General features: G+C 49.3%; 1 protein-coding gene across 3 annotated transcripts in view; it reads left to right on the forward strand.

Moving 5' to 3' along the window:
• The window catches only part of LOC105469114 (dynein axonemal intermediate chain 2), a 43,533-nt gene that overhangs the window by 4,370 nt on the left and 14,860 nt on the right, over nt 1-24,303 (forward strand). For 2 of the 3 annotated variants that reach the window (XM_071083535.1, XM_011719710.2), the window contains exons 2-8: nt 3,172-3,365; nt 6,720-6,881; nt 8,991-9,112; nt 12,244-12,386; nt 13,954-14,067; nt 22,486-22,625; nt 24,142-24,264. In XM_071083535.1, coding sequence (XP_070939636.1) covers nt 3,183-3,365; nt 6,720-6,881; nt 8,991-9,112; nt 12,244-12,386; nt 13,954-14,067; nt 22,486-22,625; nt 24,142-24,264 — 987 coding nt within the window. In that variant the 5' untranslated portion in view covers nt 3,172-3,182. The remainder of the gene's footprint in view (nt 1-3,171; nt 3,366-6,719; nt 6,882-8,990; nt 9,113-12,243; nt 12,387-13,953; nt 14,068-22,485; nt 22,626-24,141; nt 24,265-24,303) is intronic. The other variant, XM_011719711.2, reaches the window with a different exon arrangement.

Here is a 24,303-nt window from a genome sequence, read left to right on the forward strand (position 1 = left end):
ATCCCAGCTACTCGGGAGGCTGAAGCAGGAGACCCGCTTGAACCCAGGAGGCAGAGATTGTGGTGAGCAGAGATTGCACCACTGCACTCCAGCCTGGATAACAAAATGAGATTCCGTCTCAAAAAAAGAAAGAAAAGAAAGAATAAATAAGACCTGCTATTTGATAGGACAAAAAGGTGACTACAGTCAGTAATAATTTAATTGTACATTTAAAAATAACTAATAGGCCGGTCGCGGTGGCTCACGACTGTAATCCCAACACTTTGGGAGGCCGAGGCGGGCGGATCACGAGGTCAGGAGATTGAGACCATCCTGGCTAACACGGTGAAACCCTGTCTCTACTAAAAATACAAAACATTAGCCAGGCATGGTTGTGGGGACCTGTAGTCTAGCTACTCGGGAGGCTGAGGCAGGAGAATGGCATGAATCCGGGAGGTGGAGCTTGCAGTGAGCCGAGATTGCACCACTGCACTCCACCCTGGGAGACAGAGCGAGACTCCGTCTCAAAAAAGAAAAAAGAAAAAGAAGAAAAAACTAACAAAGGATAAATTCTTGAGGGGATGGATACCCCGTTCTCCACGATGTGACTACTAATATCTAGTATTTGATAGCACAACACGGTGACTATAGTTAAAATAATTTAATTATACATTTAAAAATAACTGAAAGAGTATAATTGGATTGTTTGTAACACAAAGGATAAATGCTTGCAGGCGTGGCTGGATACCCCTTTTCCCATGATTGTATATTGTATATTGCATGCTTATAGCAAAACCTCTCATGTGTCACATAAATATATACACCTACTATGTAACCATAAAAATTAAAAATTAAAACTTAAAAAAAAATAGCAAAACCTGCTCACAGGCAAACCTGCTCACCTAATCTTTTTTTTGAGATGGAGTCTCACTCTGTCATCCAGGCTGGAGTGCAGTGGCATAATCTCGGCTCACTGCAACATCCACCTCCCGGGTTTAAGCGATTCCCCTACGTCAGCCTCCTGAGTAGCTGGGATTACAGGCACACGCCACCACGCCTGGCTAATTTTTGTATTTTCAGTAGAGATAAGTTTTTGCCATGTTGGCCAGGTTGTTCTTGAACTCCTGACCTCAAGGGATCCACTGGCCTCGGCCGCCCAAAGTTCTGGGATTATAGGCATGAGCCAAAATGCCTGGCCTGCTCACCTAATCTCTTGGGCGTTGAAAGGCCTTTGGTTGTAAATCTACCAAGGCAAGCTCTTCTTCAGTTTATCTTCCCTACACCAGCACCAGCCACTCATCCACATCTTTCGTCCTAGGGCTCTGTGCAACCCCAGGAGCCTTGCACAGACCCACAATCTGAGCCCCTGGGAACTTGCTATCAAAGGCACAATTTCTGAAAGCCCAGGTGGCCAGCAGATGGACATCTCTGGCTAACTCCATGGTGTGATGTGACAGGCACACAGGTCAAAGGGCCAGCCATTGAACTCACTGAGCAAGCCTTCAGACCCAGTGGGGTCTAGTGATGTCATGGAGGAGTCAGAAAGGTCAAGGGTAATACGTGGGAATGGCCCAGCCCATTGCATTTTTACAACTTCTAATCAGCATCAGTAAGAAACCCTTCCTCGCATGGCCTGTGAACCCCACCTCTGACGCCACTGGAGCACTTTCATTTCACTTCTCAGCATTCTGTGGGTGTGTCAGGTCTCGGACGGACTAAGTGGCCCCGCCCAGGTCACGCAGCTGGTGACGGCAGGCCCGGAACTTGAAGGCAGGGCACAGCCCAGCCCACTTCCCAATTCCCTGCTGTGCCCCATGGCCAGCAGCACATGTCAGAGGCTTTCCCAAAGGCCTCCGTGTCCTGCCTGTTGGGGAAGCCCCCTGACTTTCTCTCTGTCTGAGGTCAACTCTCAGCTCTGTCCTGGTTGGAGGGAAGAGATTTCCAGGGTGGCGCCCAGAGAGTGGTAGAGGCCAGAGTCTGGCAACCAATGAGCCTTTTGGACAATTGGGTGAGAGTTGGGCCATTGGGTTGGGGAGGAAGGGTTTAAGAAGGGGCCCAGGGGTCTCATATCTGTCCTGTGTGTTTCATGCCCAGCATGTCAGGGAGTTTAGTCCAACGTCATCACCATCAATATTTCCTCCTGCCTGTCAGTAAACACTGATTCAGTGAAAACCGTATTGTGCTGGGTGCAGTGGCTCATACCTATAATCCCAGCACTTTGGGAGGCTGAGGCAGATGGATCACTTGAGCCCAGAAGTTCAAGACCAGTCTGGGCAAAATGGCGAGACCCCATCTCTACAAAACAATACAAAACTTAGCCAGGTATGGTGCTGCACACCTGTGGTGTGGTCCAGCTACTTGGGAGGCTGAGGTGGGAGATCACTTGAGCCCAGGGGTTGAGGCTGCAGTGAGCTGTGAGCACACCACTGCCCTCCAGCCTGGGTGACAGAACGAGCCTTTGTCTTAAAAAAAAAAAAAAAAAGAAAGAAAAAAACCTAAAAACAAAAGACAAAAACTGTATCATTTGGTGGGTAAGAGTTTTGGAATCGGCTCAGGCCAGCTGCAGCATGTATTAGCTATAGGGCCCTGGGCAAGTCACTGAGGGCATCTAAGCATCAAACGCCCTCAAATAATATGGTGATTTTTTTTTTTTTTTTTGAGATGGAGTCTTGCTCTGTCACCCAGGCTGGAGTGCAATGGCATAATCTCAGCTCACTGCAACCTTCTCCTCCCAGGTTCAAGTGATTCTCCCACCTCAGCTTCCTGAGTAGCTGGAATTACAGGTGTGAGCCACCATGCCCGGCTAATTTTTGTATTTTTGTAGAGATGGGGTTTCACCATGTTGGCCAGGCTGGTCTTGAAATCCTGACCTCGGGTGATCCCCCTGCCTTGGCCTCCCAACGTTCTGGGATTATAGTTGTGAGCCACCTTGCTTGGCCGAAATGATGATTTTTATTGCCTTCCTCAGAGAACAATTGCACGAGCTAAATAGGGTACTGCTTAGCATATAGTCGGCACTCGGGATTTTTTAAAATGCAGATGCAGCTTCTGGACAAATTCCTAGGATCTCCCTAGCACCCCTTGCTTCCTGCCCCAACCAGATTGAGAACCTGGAGCTGTCCCGGCGGGACCTGTGGAGATGGGAAAGGGGCCGGTGGGGTCCCTCACCCACACCCTCCCTCTTCCCCCCAGCAGCCGGCACCATGGAGATTGTGTACGTGTACGTCAAGAAGCGCAGCGAGTTCGGGAAGCAGTGCAATTTCTCTGACCGCCAGGCCGAGCTGAACATCGACATCATGCCCAACCCTGAGCTGGCCGAGCAGTTCGTGGAGCGGAACCCAGTGGACACAGGCATCCAGTGTTCGGTCAGCATGTCGGAACATGAGGTGGGTCCCTGCCCCAAGGGCCCCGGCCTGTGAGGTGTGGCCAGGCAGGGCGGCCAGCTAGGGCAGGTGAGTGGTTCCGGGGGTCCTTGTCCACCTGAAAGCCAGTTAGAGTGGACCAAGTAGAGAAGCTGGAAGTGAGGCTAGAGGCTCCTCCTGAGTTCCACGCAGTGCCCAGGATCAGAAGAAGACCCAGCACCAGCCTTCCTCAAGCCAGGGGAGGGAAAATCACAATGTTCCCTCTCCCAAGAGCTCTTGTTTCACCTCGAAGACACTTACCAGAGTTGTTTTGGATATTTGGTGTAGCTGGGAGATATATATATTTTTAAACAGGGTCTCACTCTGTCTTCCAGGAGTGCAGTGGCACAATCTCGACTCACTGCAACCTCCGCCTCCCGAATTCAATAGATCCTCCCACCTCAGCCTCCCTGGAAACTGGGACTACAGGTGTGCACCACCGTGCCCGGCTAATTTTTGTAATTCTTGTAGAGACGAGGTTTTGCCATGTTGCCCAGGCTGGTCTCAAGCTCCTGGGCCCAAGTAGTCCTCCCGCCTTGGCCTCCCAAAGTGCTGGGAATACAGGCATGAGCCACTGTGTCCAGCCTGGGAGAGATATTCTGAGGGAGCAGAGGTTCATATCTACAGGCAACTACCCAGCTTGAGAAAAGGGAAGTGTCCCACAGAAAGTTCCGGCCAGAGGGGCCTCCATGATAAGAGAACTTACCTGGAGGGTCGTGGTCATGTGTTCAGAAGCCAGAGAGTTCCCTGTTTCTATGGACTAAGTGATTCACCCTAATTAGGTCGACAACTGCTGAGATAAAACGGTAACCAAATCACTTGATTTGGCCAAAACACGTCCAACAGTCAGGTGGGTATGGGTGGTTTCAGTGACTCAGAGTTCAGATGAAGTAGGTGCTACTCTCCCAGGACCAGCTGCTGTCCCGGGGATGAGAAGGCCTGTGGCCGTGGTGTAGCCAATAAGCAGAATGGCCGCCATGTGGGCCACACCCTGGGGAGCCCTCCTGTCGTTTCCAGCAGCTCTGCCTTTTCCAGACTTTTTTTTTTTTTTTTAACCTTTCCTATGGTGCTGATCCAGACTTTTACCTTTTGTGAGAGCTGGCTTAAAAATGGAAAGGAGGCCGGGCGCGGTGGCTCAAGCCTGTAATCCTAGCACTTTGGGAGGCCGAGACGGGCGGATCACGAGGTCGGGAGATGGAGACCATCCTGGCTAACACAGTGAAACCCCGTCTCTACTAAAAAAATACAAAAAACTAGCCGGACGAGGTGGCGGGCGCCTGTAGTCCCAGCTACTTGGAAGGCTGAGGCAGGAGAATGGCGTGAACCCGGGAGGCGGAGCTTGCAGTGAGCTGAGATCTGGCCACTGCACTCCAGCCTGGGCGACAGAGCGAGACTCCGTCTCAAAAAAAAAAAAAAAAAAAAAGGAAGATGGGAGTGACTTCACGAGGATGGGGTTTCCATTCTGGGTGATGTGAGAGTTTTGGAACGAGGCGGGGTTGATGGTTGCACAGCCCTGTGTATGATAACACTGCTGCAGTGTACGCTTTAAAATGGTTACGTGGTACATTTTATGTTACATGTATTTTGCCACAATTTCTTAAAAATAGGAAGGGCTGGGCGTGCTGGCTCAGGCCTGTAATCCCAGTACTTTGGGAGACCAAGGTGAAAGGACGCTTGAGGCCACGAGTTTGAGACCAACCTGGGCAACATAGTGAGACTTCATGTCTACACTTTTTTTTTTTTCTCTTAATTAGCCAGTTGTGGTGGCTCACACCTGTGGTCCCAGTTACTTGGGAGGTGGAGGCAGGAGGATTGCTTAAGCCCTGGAGTTCACAGCAGCAGTGAGTTGTGATCGCACCACAGCACTCCAGCTTGGGCAACAGAGCAAGACCCTGTCTCTAAAAATAAATAAATAAATAAATAATTTTTTAAAATAAAGTGAAAAGAAGGCAGAGGCGGGAGGATCACTTCAGCTCAGGAGTTTGAGACCAGCCTGGGCAACATGGTGAAACACCGTCTCTACAGAAGAAAAACAAAAACAAAAATTAGTCACATGTGGTGGTACACGCCTGTAGTCCCAGCTACTTGGGAGGCTGAGGCAGGAGGATCCCTTCAGCCTGAGAAGTCAAAGCTGTACTGGCCAGGTGCAGTGGCTCATGCCTGTAATCCCAGCACTTCCAGAGGCTGAAGCCAGTGGATCACCTGAGGTCAGGAGTTCGAGACCAGCCTGGCCAACATGGTGAAACCCCGTCTCTACTAAAAATACAAAAATTAGCTGGCTATGATGGCGAGCACCTGTAATCCCAGCTACTGAGGAGGCTGAAGCAGGAGAGTCACTTGAATCTGGGAGGCGAAGGTTGCAGTGAGCCGAGATTGCGCCATTGCATGCCAGCCTGGGCAACAACAACAACAACAACAAAAAGCTGTAGTGAGTCGAGATCATGCCACTGCACTCCAGCCTGGGCGACAGAGCGAGACTCCGTCTCAAAAAAAAAAAAAGAAGAAGAAGAAAGGAAAGAAGGGAAAGTGGCGAGACCCACGTGTAAAACTGTCCTCCCTGCTACAAAGGACAGGCAAAGCAAATCCAAACTCGGAGTTTTAACGTTCAATTTCTGTGACACTGACATTGTCAATGATAGGGTGGCATTGTTAATGATAGAGTGAAGAAAGACTATTCACTATTCACTTTTTCTTTTCTTTCTTTTTTTTTTTTTTTTTTTTTTTTGAGACAGAGTCTCACTCTGTCGCCCAGGCTGGAGTACAGTGTTATGATCTCGGCTCACTGCAACCTCTGCCTCCCAGGTTCAAGCGATTCTCCTGCCTCAGCCTCCCGAGTAGCTAGACTACAGGTGCCCACAACCATGCCTGGTTAATGTTTTGTATTTTTAGTAGAGACAGGGTTTCACCATGTTAGCCAGAATGGTCTTGATCTCCTGACCTCGTGATCTGCTTGCCTCGGCCTCCCAAAGTGCTGGGATTGGGATTACAGGAGTGAGCCACTGTGCCTGGCCAATTATTCGCCTTTTCTTTGGATTCTCACAGAGCAGATGGACAGGCTTCTCTGGTCCATTAGAATTCAGATAAGGTCAAAACTGGATTTTCATGACCACAGCTACCAGTTGCAAAGCTGCTTAGCTCCACAGGGTTGCGCTGTTGCAGCTACCTGTGCCCACCTGAGCACCAGGAATTTCCTTGCCTGCATCTGAAAATACTGTGGCTTTGGCCAGGGCGCCTCAGCATCCAGCCCTGGGAGCCCGCATGGGACCTGGATTGCAGAAGCGGCCGAGGGTTTGGGAGTATACCAGGGTGACATATTCCCTCCTGCGGCTCTCTGTTTAGGCCAACACAGAGCGGTTTGAGATGGAGACCCGGGGAGTTAACCATGTCGAGGGGGGCTGGCCCAAGGACGTGAACCCCCTGGAGCTGGAGCAGACCATCCGTTTCCGGAAGAAGGTGGAGAAAGATGAGAACTACGTGAACGCCATCATGCAGCTCGGCTCTGTAAGGCTTCCTCCCGCCCCAGCTGCGAAAGCCCCATCCAGCACTGCAGCTCCCCGAGGGGGGCAGTGCCCAGCTGTGCCTGGCCCTCCCTGTGAGGCTCGTGTGGATGCTGGGGGAAGGGGACCAGCTGCTGTCTCAAGGAGCCTTCTGTCTGGGAGCAGGCAGAGGTCCTAATCGCAGACCAACAGGGAAGGCAGGCAGGTACAAGGGCTGACCAGGCATTAGGAGGAGTTTGACCTTGGGCAAAGGTGACCCCCAAGGTGCCCCACCCAGCAGCCAATAGGGATCATTCATTCATTTGACAAATTCGGACTGAGCTTCAAGCCTCTGCCAGGCACAGTAGAGGTTGCAAAATGAATCTCACATAATTGTTCTACATAATTGCCAGTGCAAAAAAAAATTGTTTTAAGGAAAAACAAATTTTAAATTTAAATTAAAAGAAAAAGAATCTCTTATACATCCTGTCCCAAAGAGTTTGCAGTCCATTGGAGGTCGAAGACAAATACAGAGACATCACCAGATAACACAAAAAGAAAGAAATGCTGAAAGAGAAGGGTGACTTGTCCTTTTACTCCATGAGGAGGCAGGGTCAATCTCCTGCTGAAGGGATCAGGAAGAAGTGGCAGGGCTTGGTTGTCCTTTGGTGGACATTTGCAATAAAGGGATAAAGGGGAGGGCATCCTGGGTGGAGGAACCAGCTGTCTGCAAGGACAGGAAGAAGGAGATGAGTGCCATATATATATATACACACATATATATACACACACACATATATATGGTGAGTGATTAAATATATATATTATTTTATGTATACACACACACTTTTATATATATACATATATATGGTGAGTGATTAATAATTTTGTTTGGGCTGGGCTTGGTGGCTCACACCTGTAATCCCAGCACTTTGGGAGGCCGAGGCAGGCAGATCACTCGAACTCAGGAGTTTGAGCCAACATAGCAAAACCCCATCTCTACTAAAAATGCAAAGATTAGGCCGGGTGCAGTGGCTCAAGCCTGTAATCCCAGCACTTTGGGAGGCTGAGACGGGTGGATCACGAGGTCAGGAGATCAAGACCATCCTGGCTAACATGGTGAAACCCCGTCTCTACTAAAAAAAATACAAAAAACTAGCCGGGTGAGTTGGCGGGCGCCTGTAGTCCCAGCTACTCGGGAGGCTGAGGCAGAAGAATGGCCTAAACCCGGGAGGCGGAGCTTGCAGGGAGCTGAGATCCGGCCACTGCACTCCAGCCCGGGCGACAGAGCGAGACTCCGTCTCAAAAAAAAAAAAAAAAATGCAAAGATTAGCCAAGTGTGGTGGTGCATGCCTGTAGTCCCAGCTACTCGGGAGGCCGAGGCAGGAGAACTGCTTGAACCTGAGAGACAGAAGCTGCAGTGAGCCCAGATCGCACCCCTGCACTCTAACCTGGGTGGCAGAGCAAGACTCTGTCTCAAAATAATAATAATAATAATAATTTTGTTTGGCTAGCATGGTGTTCTTCAACCTTTTTTTCATTATTGCCCCTCGTGTTTTTTCTAATGGCCTCCTACCTCCATAAAATGTTGCTGTTGTTGTTATTGAGACAGAGTCTCGTTCTGTCACCCAGGCTGGAGTGCAGTGGCGTGATCTTGGCTCACTGCAATCTCCACCTCCCGGGCTCAAGCAATTCTCCTGCCACAGCCTCCCAAGTAGCTGGGATTACAGGCACCCGCCACTATGCCTGGCTAATTTGCTTTTGTATTTTTGGTAGAGGTGGGGTTTCACCATGTTGGCCAGGCTGGTCTCAAACTCCTGGCCTCAAGTGATCCGCCCGCTTCAGCCTTCCAAAGTGCTGGGATTACAGGCGTGAGCCACCGCACCCGGCCCATCAAATGTTAATGCCATAGCGCATGTTCATGCGCTGCTTGTACTTCTATGCTTTGTACATAAAAAGTAATATTATTTTACCCCCAAGAACCAATTGAAAATTCCCCCATTGAAAGCACATGGTTAAGTGGATGGGAAAAGGCCCCTGGCTATGACCTGTCCCTCCCAGACTCCATTGCAGGCCTGGGCAATCTGAAAGGACCTCCCCTTACCACTGAGAACTTCCGACGTGTCCCCTCTAGATCATGGAGCACTGCATCAAGCAGAACAATGCCATTGACATCTATGAAGAGTATTTCAACGACGAGGAGGCCGTGGAAGTGATGGAGGAGGCCCCTTCAGCTAAAACCATCAATGTTTTCAGGTAGCACCATAGCCAGGCAGGTGTCTGGCCACCCTCGGTCACCCCCATGCAGGGGCGCCCCCAAAGACAACTCCTTGCCAGTTGCTGCATGCCCTGGGTGCAGCACTCTCTGTGCTCTGGGCTTGATAAGCCACACGGTGATAAGGTGCCCAGCAGAGAAGTGGCCCGGCTCTGGGGGCGGGTCTGGCTGATGGAAAGGGAGTACAGACTCCAGAGAAAGTGAAATTGCCAATCTGTGTACAAGTGGAGCGTGTTCCTGCAGTGTAGAGTAAGTGCAAGTACAAAGCGTGAGCAGCTAGCAGCACTGTGGGCGAACAGGCCCCCGCTATGGCCTGCACTCATGCCAGTATATCCATGAATAACCCCAGAGGATAGCAGTTTGACATGAGGGATTCATCCCACGGGTGTGCATGTGTGTGTGTGTGTGAAATCACTGCAGGTGTGGATATTCACTGCAGAGGATGTGTGCCAGCCAAAGACTAGAACAAGCTAAGTCCATTTATAGGGGACTGGTTCTAGCAGTTCTGGTACACTCACATGACGGAATGCCATGCAGCTGGGAAAATGAGCGGGGCAGTCTGGGCGTGGTGGCTCACGCTTGTAATCTCAGCACTTTGGGGGCGCATCACCTGAGGTCAGTTTGAGACCAGCCTGGCCAATATGGCGAAACCCCATCTCTACTAAAAATACAAAAATTAACTGGGTGTGGTGGCACATGCCTGTAATCCCAGCTACTCAGGATGCTGAGGCAGGAGAATCACTTGAACCCGGGAGGCAGAGGTTGCAGTGAGCCGAGATCGCACCACTGCACTCCAGCCTGGGCAATGGAGCGAGACTCTCCCTCAAAAAAAAAAAAAAAAAAAAAAAAAAAAAGAAAGAGCAGTGCAAGTTCTTATGTGCTGATATGGAGTCATTTCCAGGATTCAGTATGGAAACAAAGCTGGTGCAGAACAGGGTGTGCAGAGTGCCACTTTTTGTGGCAGTCCCCAACTTAAACCATTTTTTGACTTTGCAAGAGTGCAAAAGCAATAGAAATCCAGTAGAAACCGTACTTCAGGTACCCGTACAACCATTCTGGTTTTTGCCATCAGTACAGTATTCAGAAAATTACATGAGCTGTTCACCTTTTTATTATAAAATAAGCTTTGTGTTAGGTGATTTTGCCCAGCTCTAGGCTAATATAAGTGTTCTGAGCATGTAGGCTCAACTAAGATGTGATGCTGGGTCGGTTAGATGTATTCAATGCATTTTCAGCTCCTGATATTTCCAACGTACTATGGATTTATCAGATGTAGCCAACATGATTAGTCAAGGAGCATCTGCATATGTGTATAAATATATGCATATGTGTATGTGTGTGTATATATATATATGTATATGTATGTTTACATGCTTGATGTGAGGAGAATATCTGTGATTTTGGACTTCTGGTGTCCGGAACTGTGAGAGAATCAGTTTCTGTTATTTGAAGCCACCCAGTTTGTGGGACCTCATTGCAGCAGCCCTGGGAATTGAATACCCCATCCCAGAGCACCTTTGTAGGGTGTCCAAAAGAAGCTGATAGGCCGGGCACGGTGGCTCAAGCCTGTAATCCCAGCACTTTGGGAGGCCGAGACGGGCGGATCACGAGGTCAGGAGATCGAGACCATCCTGGCTGACACGGTGAAACGCCGTCTCTACTAAAAAATACAAAAAAACTAGCCGGACGAGGTGGTGGGCACCTGTAGTCCCAGCTACTCGGGAGGCTGAGGCAGGAGAATGGCATGAACCCGGGAGGCGGAGCTTGCAGTGAGCTGAGATCCGGCCACTGCACTCCAGCCTGGGCGGCAGAGCGAGACTCTGTCTCAAAAAAAAAAAAAAAAAAAAAAAAAAAAAGAAGCTGATAGGAAGGAGAGCTTGGGGACAGGGATGGGGAGAGGACTGGGGAAGAGGGACTCCTCGGCCTTGAAGACTGGTGGAAGGAGTTGCGGAAAGTGGGTGGAAGTGGGAAGGACCGTGCTCTGTGGCCTCAGTTTTGACCATGAAGAAAAAAGCAAGGCTGTCCTCTCAGATGAGTGGAGATGAGCAGGAGGCTGGAACAGGGCAGTGGGAGGTGCCGGGGGAATGTGGAGGGGAAGCCTCTGGACCTGGGGCAGGGGTCAGACCTTGGGTCTGGGTGATGCAGGGCTAGAGGAGTGAAAGGTGTTTTGGAAATGACTTGCCTCAGATCCCAACTCTGGGGAATTTCACTACCACGGCTGACTGAGGGGCCTGGGAAGGACCTAGCCCAGTCCCAGCACAGCAAGAAAGAATTCTTCTGAGGCAGGGCTGACTCATGGTGTGCAAGCAGGGCCAATGGCTGTCAGCAAGGGGTGTGCAGGAGAGGGCACAGCGGGACAGAGGCTGCCCTTCCTGTTGCCCTCCAGCCCTGCTGGGCTCTGACCTCATATATGGACCAACGGAGCAGGATGATGCATTAGAAATCATTCAAGGGGCCGGACGTGGTGGCTCATGCCTATAATCTTAGCACTTTGGGAGGCCGAAGTGGGTGGATCATCTGCGGTCAGGAGTTTGAGACCAGCCTAGGAAACACGGTAAAAACCCCGTCCCGCCGGGCGCGGTGGCTCAAGCCTGTAATCCCAGTACTTTGGGAGGCCGAGACGGGCGGATCATGAGGTCAGGAGATCGAGACCATCCTGGCTAATACGGTGAAACCCCGTCTCTACTAAAAAATACAAAAAACTAGCCGGGCGAAGTGGCGGGTGCCTGTAGTCCCAGCTACTCGGGAGGCTGAGGCAGGAGAATGGCGTTAACCCGAGAGGAGGAGCTTGCAGTGAGCTGAGATCCGGCCACTGCACTCCAGCCTGGGTGACAGAGCAAGACTCCGTCTCAAAAAAAAAAAAAAAAAAAAAACCCCGTCTCTACTAAAAATACAAAAATTAGCTGTGTGTAGTGGGAGGCGCCTGTAATCCCAGCTACTCGGGAGGCTGAGGCAGGAAAATCGCTTGAACCCAGGAGGCAGAGGTTGCGGGAGCTGAGATTATGCCACTGCCTGGGGGACAGAGCAAGACTCCATCTGACAAAAAAAAAAAAAAAGGAGAAATTGGGGATCCTCACATTCCGCCTTTTGCTCTCTTCCCTCTCCCCTGCAGGGACCCCCAGGAAATAAAGAGGGCTGCCACACACCTCTCCTGGCACCCTGATGGCAACAGGAAGTTGGCAGTGGCATACTGCTGCTTGGATTTTCAGCGGGCGCCTGTGGGCATGAGCAGCGATTCATACATCTGGGACCTGGGTGAGAAGCAGCAGGGTCCTGGGAGGACTGAGGGCTGGGACCAGCACAAGCCGAGGAGTGGGAGGGAGGGGGAGGAGGTCAAGGACACTCACGGGGTTGGTACCTCAAGGGAGGGGCCCACAGTCGAGGAGGAAGCCACTCTTCTCCTTCCTCCCTTGTCTGGTTTCCCAGATTCTTAGTTCGAGGCATGAAGACCTGACCCCATGGGATCTCAATTCTTAGCTCCTAAAGAGCATATTAGGCCGGGCACGGTGGCCCATGCCTGTAATCCCAGCACTTTGGGAGGCCAAGGCGGGTGGATCACCTGAGGTCAGGAGTTCAAGACCAGCCTGGCTAACATGATGAAACCCCGTCTCTACTAAAATTACAAAAATTAGCTGTGCTTGGTGGTGGGTGCCTGTAATCCCAGCTACTTGGGAGACTGAGGCAGGAGAATCGCTTGAACCCAGGAGTCAGAGGTTGCAGTGAGCCGAGATCATGCCGCTGCACTCCATCCTGGGTGACAGACAGAGTGAGACTCTGTCTCAACAACAACAACAAAAAAGAGTATATGGAAAGAGTGCCCAGCAGACTGAGAAGGGACTCAGGGGCAGTGGAATGGAACTTGGGCCTTTGTCCCGTCTGTCCTGACACTTGCCTTTAATTCATGGCCTGCAGGAGCAGCGTGTCCCTTTATTAGCACAAACCATTGTCTACAGAAGGGCTGGCAAGACACAGGCAGGGAGAGGGTGGTGGTGGCTTCACGCTCTCCAGCTTCCCTTCGTTGGCAGCATTATTAAAATAAACGTGTAGGTGCCAGGCACAGAGCTAACGCCCGACACCCCAGCAGCTCAGTGAGTTCTGGCAGCAGCCCCATGGGGTGGACTCCGTCGTTATCTGCAGTCCACACACCTGGTTTGAAGAAACTGGCAGAGAGCTGACTTTACATAAAAACCTTAGTATCAAAACCTCGTTTGACACAAAACCCGGGAATTGGACTAGAAATATAATTATCACACACATAGGCACACCCCAATCCTGTTCACCGAAAATAAAAACCATCAGCAAAGCCCCTAGGTCAAGAATGCCAGATTCTTGGCCGGGCGCGGTGGCTCAAGCCTGTAATCCCAGCACTTTGGGAGGCCGAGACGGGCGGATCACGAGGTCAGGAGATCGAGACCATCCTGGCTAACACGGTGAAACCCCGTCTCTGCTAAAAAATACAAAAAAAAAAACTAGCCGGGCGCGGTGGCGGGCGCCTGTAGTCCCAGCTACTCGGGAGGCTGAGGCAGGAGAATGGCGTAAACCCGGGAGGCGGAGCTTGCAGTGAGCTGAGATCCGGCCACTGCACTCCAGCCTGGGCGGCAGAGCCAGACTCTGTCTCAAAAAAAAAAAAAAAAAAAAAAAAGAATGCCAGATTCTGGCCAAGGTGGACCAGGGGGTGCAGCCTGGAGAAAGACTGGAGGGGCTTCCAGGCTTCCCCCCCTGCCACCATGTCCCCACTACCCACCTGCAGAAGGGGTGAAACTTGTTGATCCTGTCCTTTTCTTTCCAGGCCTGATGGGATATTTTTTTTTCTGCTTTATAGAAAACCCCAATAAGCCTGAACTTGCTCTGAAGCCATCATCTCCACTTGTTACCTTGGAGTTCAACCCCAAAGATTCCCACGTGCTCCTGGGTGGCTGCTACAATGGACAGATAGGTAAGGAGGGACCCAGGCTTTTTTTGTCTTTTGTTTTTTGTTTTTAAGATGGAATTTCACTCCTGTTGCCCAGGCTGGAGTGCAGTGGTGCAATTTCGGCTCACTGCAACCTCTGCCTCCTGGGTTCAAGCGATTCTCCTGCCTCAACCTCCTGAGTCACTGAGATTACAGGTGCCCACCACCACGCCTGACTAATGTTTTTGTTATTTTTAGTAGAGACGGGGTTTCACCATGTTGGCCAGGCTGGTCTCGCACTCCTGACCTCAGTTGATTCACCCACCTGGGCCTCCCATAGCGCTGGGATTACAGGTGTGAGCCACTGCGCCTGGTCGGGACCCAGGCTCTTAGTCAGAGCCAATCCTGCTGCCTCACCCAGACTGGAGTGCAGGGGCGCGATCTCGGCTCACTGCAGCCTCCACCTCTCGGATTCAAGTGATTCCCCTGCCTCAGCCTCCCAAGTAGCTGGGATTAGTCTCATGTCACCACGCCTGGCTAATTTTTGTCTTTTTTCAGTAGAGTTAGCGTTTCACCATGTTGGCCAGACTGGTCTCGAATTCCTGACCTCAAGTGATCCTCCCTCCTTGGCCTTCCAAAGTGCTGGGATTACCAGCATGCACCACCATGCCTGGCCGGTATTAATTCTCGAAATGTTTGGTAGAACTCATCAGTGAAGCCATCTGGTCCCTGGCTTTTCTTTATTGGAAGCTTAAAAGTTACAATTCCGTCCCTTTACTTGTTATAGATCCTCTTCACATTTTCTGTTTCTTCTTTTATTGGTTTTGGTAGTTTCTGGCTTTCTAGGAACTTTTCCATTTCATCAAGTTGTCTAGTTTGTTGACATATAATTGTTCACAGTATTCCCTTATAATCATTTTCTTTTCTTTTTCTTTTTTCTTTTTTTTTTTCTTGAGACGGAGTTTTACTCTGTTGCCCAGGATGGAGTGCAGTGGTGCAATCACGGCTTATTGCAGCCTCGACCTCCTGGGCCCAAGCCATCCCTCCACCTCAGCCTCCCGAGTAGCTGGGACTACAGGCGTGTGCCACCACGCTCGGCTAATTTTTGTAGTTTTTGTAGTCACAAGGTTTCATCATGCTGCCCACGCTGGTCTTAAACTCCTGGGCTCAAGCAATCCACCTGCTTTGGCTGGCCTCCCAAAGTGCTGGGATGAACCACCATGCCTGGCCTGATTTCAATCTTTTAAAATTTATTGAGACTTGTTCTATGGCCTAGCATATTGTCTATCCTGGAGAATGTTCCATGAGCACTCGAGAAGACTATATTCTGCTTATTGTCCGGTGGAGTTTTCTATAGATGTCCAGGAGGTCTTGTCTATAGTGCTGGTCAGGACTTCTATTTCCTTGTTGATCTTTCACCTAGTAGCTATGTCTATTATTGAAGGAAGGATACTGACATCTGCCATTGTTATTGTTGACTTGTCTATTTCTCCTTCAATTTTGTCAGGTTTTGCTTCCTGTATGTTAAGGCTGTGTTATTAGGTACATGCACATGTTTATAATTCTTAAGTTTTCGTAGTGAATTAACCTTTTATCAGTATGTAATGTCTTTATTTGTCTCTAGTAGCATTTTTCATCTCAAAGTCTGTCTGTCTTTGAGACAGGCACTCCAGCTCTGTTTGGTTACCGTTTGCATGGTATATCTTTCCCCATCCTTTTACTTTTAACCTGTTTGCCTCCTCGAATCGAAAGTATGTCTCTTGTAGCCAGGTGTGGTGACATGCACCTGTAATCCCAGCTACTTGGGAGGCTAAGGCATGAGAATTGCTTGAACCCGGGAGGCTGAGATTGCAGTGAGTCGAGATCCTGCCACTGAACTCCAGCCTGGGTGACAGAGCGAGACTCCATCCCAAAAAAATAAAAAGTAAATAAATAAATAAAGTATATCTCTTGTAGATTACATGTAGCTGGCATACAGATGAATCATAGATTTTTTGTTTGTTTGTTTGTTTTTTGAGACAGAATCTCACTCTGTCACCCAGGCTGGAGTGCAGTGGTGTGATCTCAGCTCACTGCAACCTCTGCCTCCTGGGTTCAAGTGATTCTCCTGCCTCAGCCTCCCAAGTAGCTGGGATTACAGGTGCCGGCCACCACACCCAGCTAATTTTTGTATTTTTGAGATGAGGTTTTACCACGTTGGCCAAGTTGATCTCAAACTCCTGGCCTCAAGCGATGTGCCCACCTCGGCCTCCCAAAGTGCTGGGATGACAGGCGTGCACCACCGTGCCCAGCCCGGATCATGGTTTTTTTCCTTTTAATCTATTCTGTCAATCTCTGGTTTTAAGTGGAGAGTTTAATCTATTTATATTAATTTAATTACTGATACAGTTTACATCCGCCATTTTGCTTTTTTTCTATATGTCTTAAATCTTTTTGTTCTTTCTCCATAACTGCCTTCTTTTGTGTTACATATTTTCTAGTGTACCATTTTAATTCCCTTATCATTTCTTTTTTTTCCTTTTCTTTCTTTTTTTTTTTTTTAGAGACAAGGTCTCACTCTGTCACCCAAGCTGGGGTGCAGTGCCATGATCATAGCTCACTACAGCCTCAAACCCCTGGGCTCAAGCAATCCTCCCACTTCAGCCTCCTGAGTAGCTGGGACGACAGGTGCATGTCACCACACCCAACTACTTTTTTATTTTTTAATTTTTGTAGAGATGGGGTCTTGCTATGTTGCCCAGGCTGGTCTCGAACTCCTGGCTTCAAGCAATTCTCCCACCTTGGCCTCCCAAGGTGCTGGGATTTCAGGCATGAGCCACTGCACCCAACTTCAGCTGTTGATCTTATTGGTGATCCCGTGTATATTATGAGTCATTTTTCTCTTGCTGCTTTCAAGAGTCTCTGGCTTCAGCTTTGATTATGATGTTTCTAGGTATGGATATCTTTGAGTTTATGCCACTTGGAATTCATTGAGTTTCTTGGATGTGTAGATTTTTTTTAAAACAAATCAAATATGGGCCGGGCACGGTGGCTCATGCCTGTAATCCCAGCACTTTGGGAGGCCGAGGCAGGCAGATCATGAGGTCAGGAGATCAAGACCATCCTGGCTAACATGGTGAAACCCCATCTCTACTAAAAATACAAGAAATTAGCTAGGTGTGGTGGTGGGCGCCTGTAGTCCCAGCTACTTGGGAGGCTGAGGCAGGAGAATGGCATGAACCCGGGAGGTGGAGCTTGCAGTGAGCCTAGATCATGCCACTGCACTCCAGCCTGGGCGACAGAGCAAGACTCTGTCTCAAAAAAAAAAAAAAAAATCAAATATGGAATATTTACAACCATTATTTATTCAAATATTCTTTCCTACCCTTTCTGTCTCTCCTCTCCTTCTGTGACTTCCATTATGTGTATGTTGGCATGCTTGATGGTGTCCCATAGGTCTTTAGACTCTGTTTTTCTTTGTTCTCTTTTGCTTCGCTTCCTCAGACTACATAATCTCAATTGGCCCATCTTCACATTCAGTGATTCTTCTGCCTGCTCAAATATGCCATCCTGTAGCTTCTCTACTATATTTTTATTTTGGTTAATGACTCCAAAATTTCTATTTTGTTCTTTCTTTCAAAAATAATATCTGTCTTGTTCGGATGTGGTGGCTCGTGCCTGTAATCCTAGCACTTCGGGAGGCTGAGGTGGGAGGATTACCTGAACTCAGGAGTTCAAGACCAGTGTGGGCAATATGGTCAAACCCTGTCTCTACTAAAATACAAAAAAAAAAAAAAAAAAAAAAAAAAGAGCCAGGTGTGGTGGAGTGTGGCTGCAATCTCAGCTACTTGGGAGGCTGAGGCAAGAGAATTGCTTGAACCCAGGAGGCGGAGGTTGCAGTAAGCTGAGATCGTGCCCCTGCACTCCAGGCTGGGCAACAAAGCGAAACTCTGTCTTCAAAAATAATAATGATAATAATTTTTGTCTATTTGTAATTTTTATTTGGTGACATATCATCTCAGGCTTTTCTTTAGTTCTTTCAATGTGACTTCCTTTACTTCTTTGAACATGTTTAGCACGGCTGATGTGAGGCCTTTGTCTAGTTAGTCCAACATCTGGGCTCCTTGGGGACAGTCTCTATTTATTGCTTTTTTATTCCTGGGTTTGGGCCACACATTTGTATTTCTTGGCATGTCTTATAACTTTTTTTTATTAAAAACTATACTTTTTGTATGATTTAATGTGGCAACTTTACAAATCAGATTGACACACCTCCCAGAGCTTGTGCTGTTGCTGTTTGTTGTAGTTGTTCTTTGTTTCATTAATGAATTTTCTTAGCTAGTTCTGGAAAGTCTGTATTCTCTGTCACGTGTGACCACTTATAGTCTCTGCTTAGCTTAGTGATTAGTTAATGATTGGACAAAGATTTCCTTAAGCATTTGTCACCAAAAAATCTCCCCTTCTCTGCCAAGGGGCTCTGTGTGCGTGTGTGAGCATGCCTTCACACTCAGCCAGGCAGTTGTCAACTCTGCCTTAGTGTCTGTGCAGAGATGAGGTCAGCCAGAGACGAGAGTTTAGGGCTTTATCAGCTTTCCTGAGCATGACACAGCTCTGGGCGTGCACCCAGCACTATCCATGCTTGTGACTTTCTAGACTCCCAGGAATACGTCAGATCTTTTCAAAGCCCCGTGGACACATCATGCTTCAGCTTTTCCTTGTATTTATCTACTGTTGTTGTTTAAATTTAATAGAGGCTGAGCACAGTGGCTCACGTCTGTAATCCTAACACTTTGGGAGGCTGAGGCAAGAGGATCGCCTGAGTTCAGGAGTTTGAAACTAGCCTGGGCAGCTTAGTGAGATCTTGCCTCGAAAGAGAAAGAGAGAGAGAGAGAGAGAGAGAGAGAAAGAAAAATAGGGACAGGGTCTTGCTATGTTGAACAGGTAGGTTGTGAACTCCTGGCCTCAAGCAGTGCTGCCTCAGCCTTCCAAAGTACAGGCGTGAGCCACTGTACCCGGCCCAGCTTTTCCTTTTAAGCTTTTTCATCGGTTTATTCCTTGCCCCACTGTTATCCACTGCCTCAGGAAGCTGCAAAGTTAGTCAGTTGCCTGCAATTACACCCTGATGAAAAGACTTTTCACACCAGGCAAAGGCTGAACCAAGTCAATTACAGCCAACCTGCAAGAGGAGCCTTATCAGGGAACCAGGAGACACTGAGATAATGACAGTTCTTTGGGCATGAGACTTGAAAGGAGCTCCAGCCCATTCTGCTCCCTCTTGTGGCGCCAGGCTACTGTTTTTCATCGGGAGTGCAGGATGTGAATTTTCAAGGCCACCACGGAACTGCAGAGTGTGCATTCTTAACTAGGGCAAGTGAAAATGCCACTGTTTTTACCAAGATTCTACTGTTTTTCTTGAATAAACATTCTCCCGACTGCCCTAAGCCTCTGGCTAATTTCCAGAGTTCTGAAAAAGTTGATTGTGACCATTTTTGCCAGTTTTCTCACTGCTATTATGGAGGAGAGAATTTTTGGAGGTCCTTACTTCATGGATTTTGCTGATGGCACACCTGGAAAACTGATTTTTTTTTTTTTCCTTGAGATGGAATCTTGCTGTGTCACCCAGGCTGGAGTGCAGTGGCCCGATCTTGGCTCACCGCAAGCTCCACCTCCTGAGTTCATGCAATTCTCCTACTTCAGCCTCCCAAATAGTTGGGACTACAGGTGCTCGCCACCACGCCCAGCTAATTTTTGGTATTTTTTTTTAGTAGAGATGGGGTTTCACTGTGTTAGCCAGTATGGTCTAAACCCCTGACCTCGTGATCTGCCTGCCTCTGCCTCCCAAAGTGCTGGGATTACAGGCATGAGCCACTGCTACGCCTAGCCTTTTTTTTTTTTTTTTTGAGACAGAATCTCGCTCTGTCACCCAGGCTAGACTACGGTGATGCGATCTCAGCTCACTGCAACCTCCGCCTCCTGGGTTCAAGAGATCCTCCTGCCTCAGCCTCCCCAGTGGCTGGTGCATGCTGACACGCCTGGTCAATTTTTGTATTTTTAATAGAAATGGAGTTTTGCTATGTTAGCCAGGCTGGTCTCAAACTCCTGGCCTCAAGTGACCCACCCACCTTGACCTCCCAAAGTGCTGGGATTACAGGCGTGAGCCACTGAACCCGGCCCAAACTGCTTTTTTTAATCTCTAGTGAGATCAGAAGTCACCTAACTGGATTGGCTCTGAATGTCCCTACTTGCTCTGTTCCCTTGACCCTGGAGTCATCAGACATCCAACCCATGACTACACCCAGGCCAGTCTTGACCCTGGGCATGAAAAACATTCCCCACCCCTCCCCCTCTGTATGTTCTTTTTTTTTTTTTTTTTTTTTTTTTTTTTGAGACAGAATCTTGCTCTGTCACCCAGGCTGGAGTGCAGTGGCGCTATCTCGGCTCACTGCAAGCTCCGCCTCCTGGGTTAACGCCATTCTCCTGCCTCAGCCTCCCCAGTAGCTGGGACTACAGGTGGCCGCCACTGCGTCCGGCTAATTTTTTGTATTTTTAGTAGAGATGGGGTTTCACCGTGTTAGCCAGGGTGGTCTCCATCTCCTGACCTCGTGATCTGCCTGCCTCGGCCTCCCAAAGTGCTGGGATTACAGACGTGAGCCACCGCGCCTGGCCCTCTGTATGTTCTTATACTTTTGCTTCTTCTTTGGGAGTGGGAGCCAGGATGCTGAGAAACTCCTCCTCCGAAACTCTGTTGTCAGCTGCTTCCTGAGGCCCGGATCTCCCTCTCAGACCTGCTGCCTCCTGCTCAAGGGAGCTTTCAGATTATGGAATAGACCTGGGCTCCCATAAACGTCCCTGCCAAATTATCTGGGTGCCAGAGCTCTAACAGACCGAAGCAGAGCCACTTTGCCATGATTAATTCAGGAGCCTTGCCTCACTCATTATTCATAACCTCTTTCCGTGGTTTTTCATGCCGGCTCATACCAGCCCAGACTCTGGCGCTCCACTGCTCCAAGAAGGGCCCCTCTAGGGACCATGTAGGACCCAGTGGGACCTACCCTTGAGCACTGCTTTGCCAAAGCAGAGCAGGCTTATCTTTTATTTTTATTTATTTTTATGTTTTGTTTTGTTTTTGAGACAGTCTTGCTTTGTTGCACAGACTGGAGTGCAGTGATGTGATCTCAGCTCACTGCAACCTCCGCCTCCCAGGCGCGAGCGATTCTCATGCCTCAGCCTCCTGAGAAGCTGGGATTACAAGTGCCCACCACCATGCCCAGCTAATTTTTTTGTATTTTTAGTAGAGATGGGGTTTCACTATGTTGGCCAGGCTGGTCTTGAACTCCTGACATCAAGTGATCCACCTGCCTCAACCTCCCAAAGTGCTGGGATTACAGGTGTGAGCCACCACACCTGGCTTATTTTTATTTTTTGAGACAGGGTCTTGCTCTGTCACCCAGGCTGGAGTGCAGTGGCACGATCATGGCTCACTGCAGCCTCAACCTCCCAGGCTCAAGCAATTCTCCCACCTCAGCCTCCCGAGTAGCGGGAACTACAGGCGAGTGCCACCATGCCCAGCTAGTTTTTAAATTTTTTGTAGAGACGGGATCTCACTATGTTGCCCAAGCTGGTATTGGATTCCTGGGCTCAAGCAATCCTTTTGCCTCAGCCTCCTAATGTGCTAGGATTACAGGCATGAGCCACTGTACTTGGCTGAGCAGGCTTATCTAAGGAAACATGTTTCTGGGCCAGCTTAGTTCAGGGGCAAATGCCTTGGACTTGGAGAAATACTAAGTCAAAGCTTATGAACTAAGTACTTTTGTTATTTTACAAAACGGCCTTTCCTAGAAACAGCTCTGAGTGACAGGGTGAGCCCTCATTGTGCATTCATGGGAAAATGGAAATGAAATCTAACAGGACAGAGGACGGATAACCTTCCTGTCTTTCTTGGCAAAGCACTAATAACAGATCACAGTAAAGGCTGAAGCTCCTCTGTGAGTTTCTTTCCAGCAGAGGCAGCAGAGGTATAAAGGATAAAAGGGAAAGAACTAATGCAGCAGAGAGAGTCACCTACATGGGGCCCTTCCACGTGCTCTTCCCTGCGGTAGGGACTCGGCTTTCCTCCCGCCTGGCTCCCTCCACCTTGAGGCTTATCTTCCATCTCAGCTACCTGTCACTTCCTCCAGGAGGCCTTCCCTGACCACCCTCATGTGTTCCCCTGCCACTATGCCTATGCTATCCCCAGAGGCTTTCCCAGGGCCGAGTGTTGGGTAGGGAGGGGCTGAAGGAACTGAATGAAGCTCGCACTCCGGGAGTCTCTCCAGAGAGTCTGTGGGGGTGGTAGGAAACTCAGGCTGATTGGAACCAAGCCATGATTCTAAAACACCACGGATCTGCCAAACCAGAAGCAGCAGTCCCCCTCTCTCCCCTGCTCCCTGCCCCAGGGAAGGAAGCCTGTGCCCCCCTCCACTCTTTCATCTCCTTCCTCACCAGCCTGCTGGGACACCCGAAAGGGCAGCCTGGTGGCGGAGCTATCCACCATTGAGTTCAGCCACCGAGACCCTGTGTATGGCACCATCTGGCTGCAGTCGAAGACGGGCACCGAGTGCTTCTCAGCATCCACGGATGGGCAGGTACCCACCAGCCAGACACTGGGGAGGGGAGGGGAGGGAAGGGAGAGGCAGTAACTGTTCCCTGGTTCCCCATCAGAATCCCTGGGGACATTTCCTTTAACACATTTTATTTTGAGACAGAGTTTCACTCTTGTTGCCCAGGCTGGAGTGCAATGGCACGATCTCGGTTCACTGCAACCTCCGCCTCCTGGGTTCAAGCAATTCTCCTGCCTCAGCCTCCCGAGTAGCTGGGACTACAGACGCCTGCCACCATGCCTGGCTAATTTTTTATTTTTAGCAGAAATGGTGCCTCACTATGTTGACCAGGCTGGTCTTGAACTCTGACCTCAGGTGATCCACCCACCTCGGCCTCCCAAAGTGCTGGGATTACAGGCATGAGCCACCCGCGCGCCCGGCCATGCACTTTATTTTTAAATTGAGTAGTGATAATACATGCCCTCGGAATAGAATCTAAAGAGTGCAAAAAAGAAAATGCCTTCCTCTCACCTCTGCCTGCACTTCCTCCTCTCCCTCCCTCTCCTATGTCTGCCTTTGGAGCTAGTCTCTGCACATGCAAGGAAACACATCTCTCTCTTCTTCACTCTTTATTTTTGCACACTTTACATACTAGTCTGTACTTGATGTTTTTCATTGTGTATACCTTGGAGATAGTTTCATGTTTCATACACTACCGCCCCCTGCCTGTTAATAATTGCATCCTGTGGGTGTACCATAATTTATATATGGATTCTAATATTTTGTTGTTACCCCCAAAAAAATGTAGCAAAGAGCATCTTTATACACAGATTATTGCACACATGCAGGGATACATCTATAGCAGACATTGCTGGCAGTGGGACTTCTAGGTCAGAGCATACATGCTTTTTTTTTTTTTTTTTTGAGATGGAGTCCTGCTCTGTCACCCAGGCTGAAGTACAGTGGCGCCATCTTGGCTCACTGCAAGCTCCGCCTCCTGGGTTCATGCCATTCTCCTGCCTCAGCCTCCCGAGTATCTGGGACTACAGGCGCCCACAACCGCGCCCAGCTAATTTTTGTATTATTATTATTTTTTTTAGTAGAGACAGGGTTTCACCATGTTAGACAGGATGTTCTTGATCTCCTGACCTCGTGATCCGCCCACTTCGGCCTCCCAAAGTGCTGGGATTACAGGCGTGAGCCACCACGCCTGGCTGCACACATGCATTTTTAACATTGTTGGATATCGCCTTATTGAGGGGAGTGTTGGCATACACGGATTCTTGGCCTTGCATCTGGAGGTTTTGATTCAGTAGGTCGAGGGCAAGGCCTCAGCATCTGGGTTGTATGAAGCTTGTCGGTGACTCTGATGATCAGCCAGGTGTGGGAACTGTGGACAAAGCAGCAATCCTCAAAGTGTATTTGCTCCCACGAATTGCTGGGAGCTCCATCTTTTGTGGCCCAGGGGCTGACCCCAGGAAGGTGGGGTGAGGGTGGAAAAGACAAAAGCCAGGGGAAATACAGGGCCTCGAAGTCTCACTGTCGTCCCACCTCCTGCCAGGTCATGTGGTGGGACATCCGAAAGATGAGTGAGCCCACTGAGGTTGTGATCATGGACATCACCAAAAAGGAGCAGTTGGAAAATGCCTTGGGGGCCATCTCCCTGGAGTTCGAATCTACTTTGGTGAGTGTCCCTTGCTGTCCCTTCCCTGACTTGCATTGC

The sequence above is a fragment of the Macaca nemestrina genome, chromosome 17 (assembly GCF_043159975.1).
Source record: "Macaca nemestrina isolate mMacNem1 chromosome 17, mMacNem.hap1, whole genome shotgun sequence".
In the NCBI taxonomy this organism is placed as follows: domain Eukaryota; kingdom Metazoa; phylum Chordata; class Mammalia; order Primates; family Cercopithecidae; genus Macaca; species Macaca nemestrina.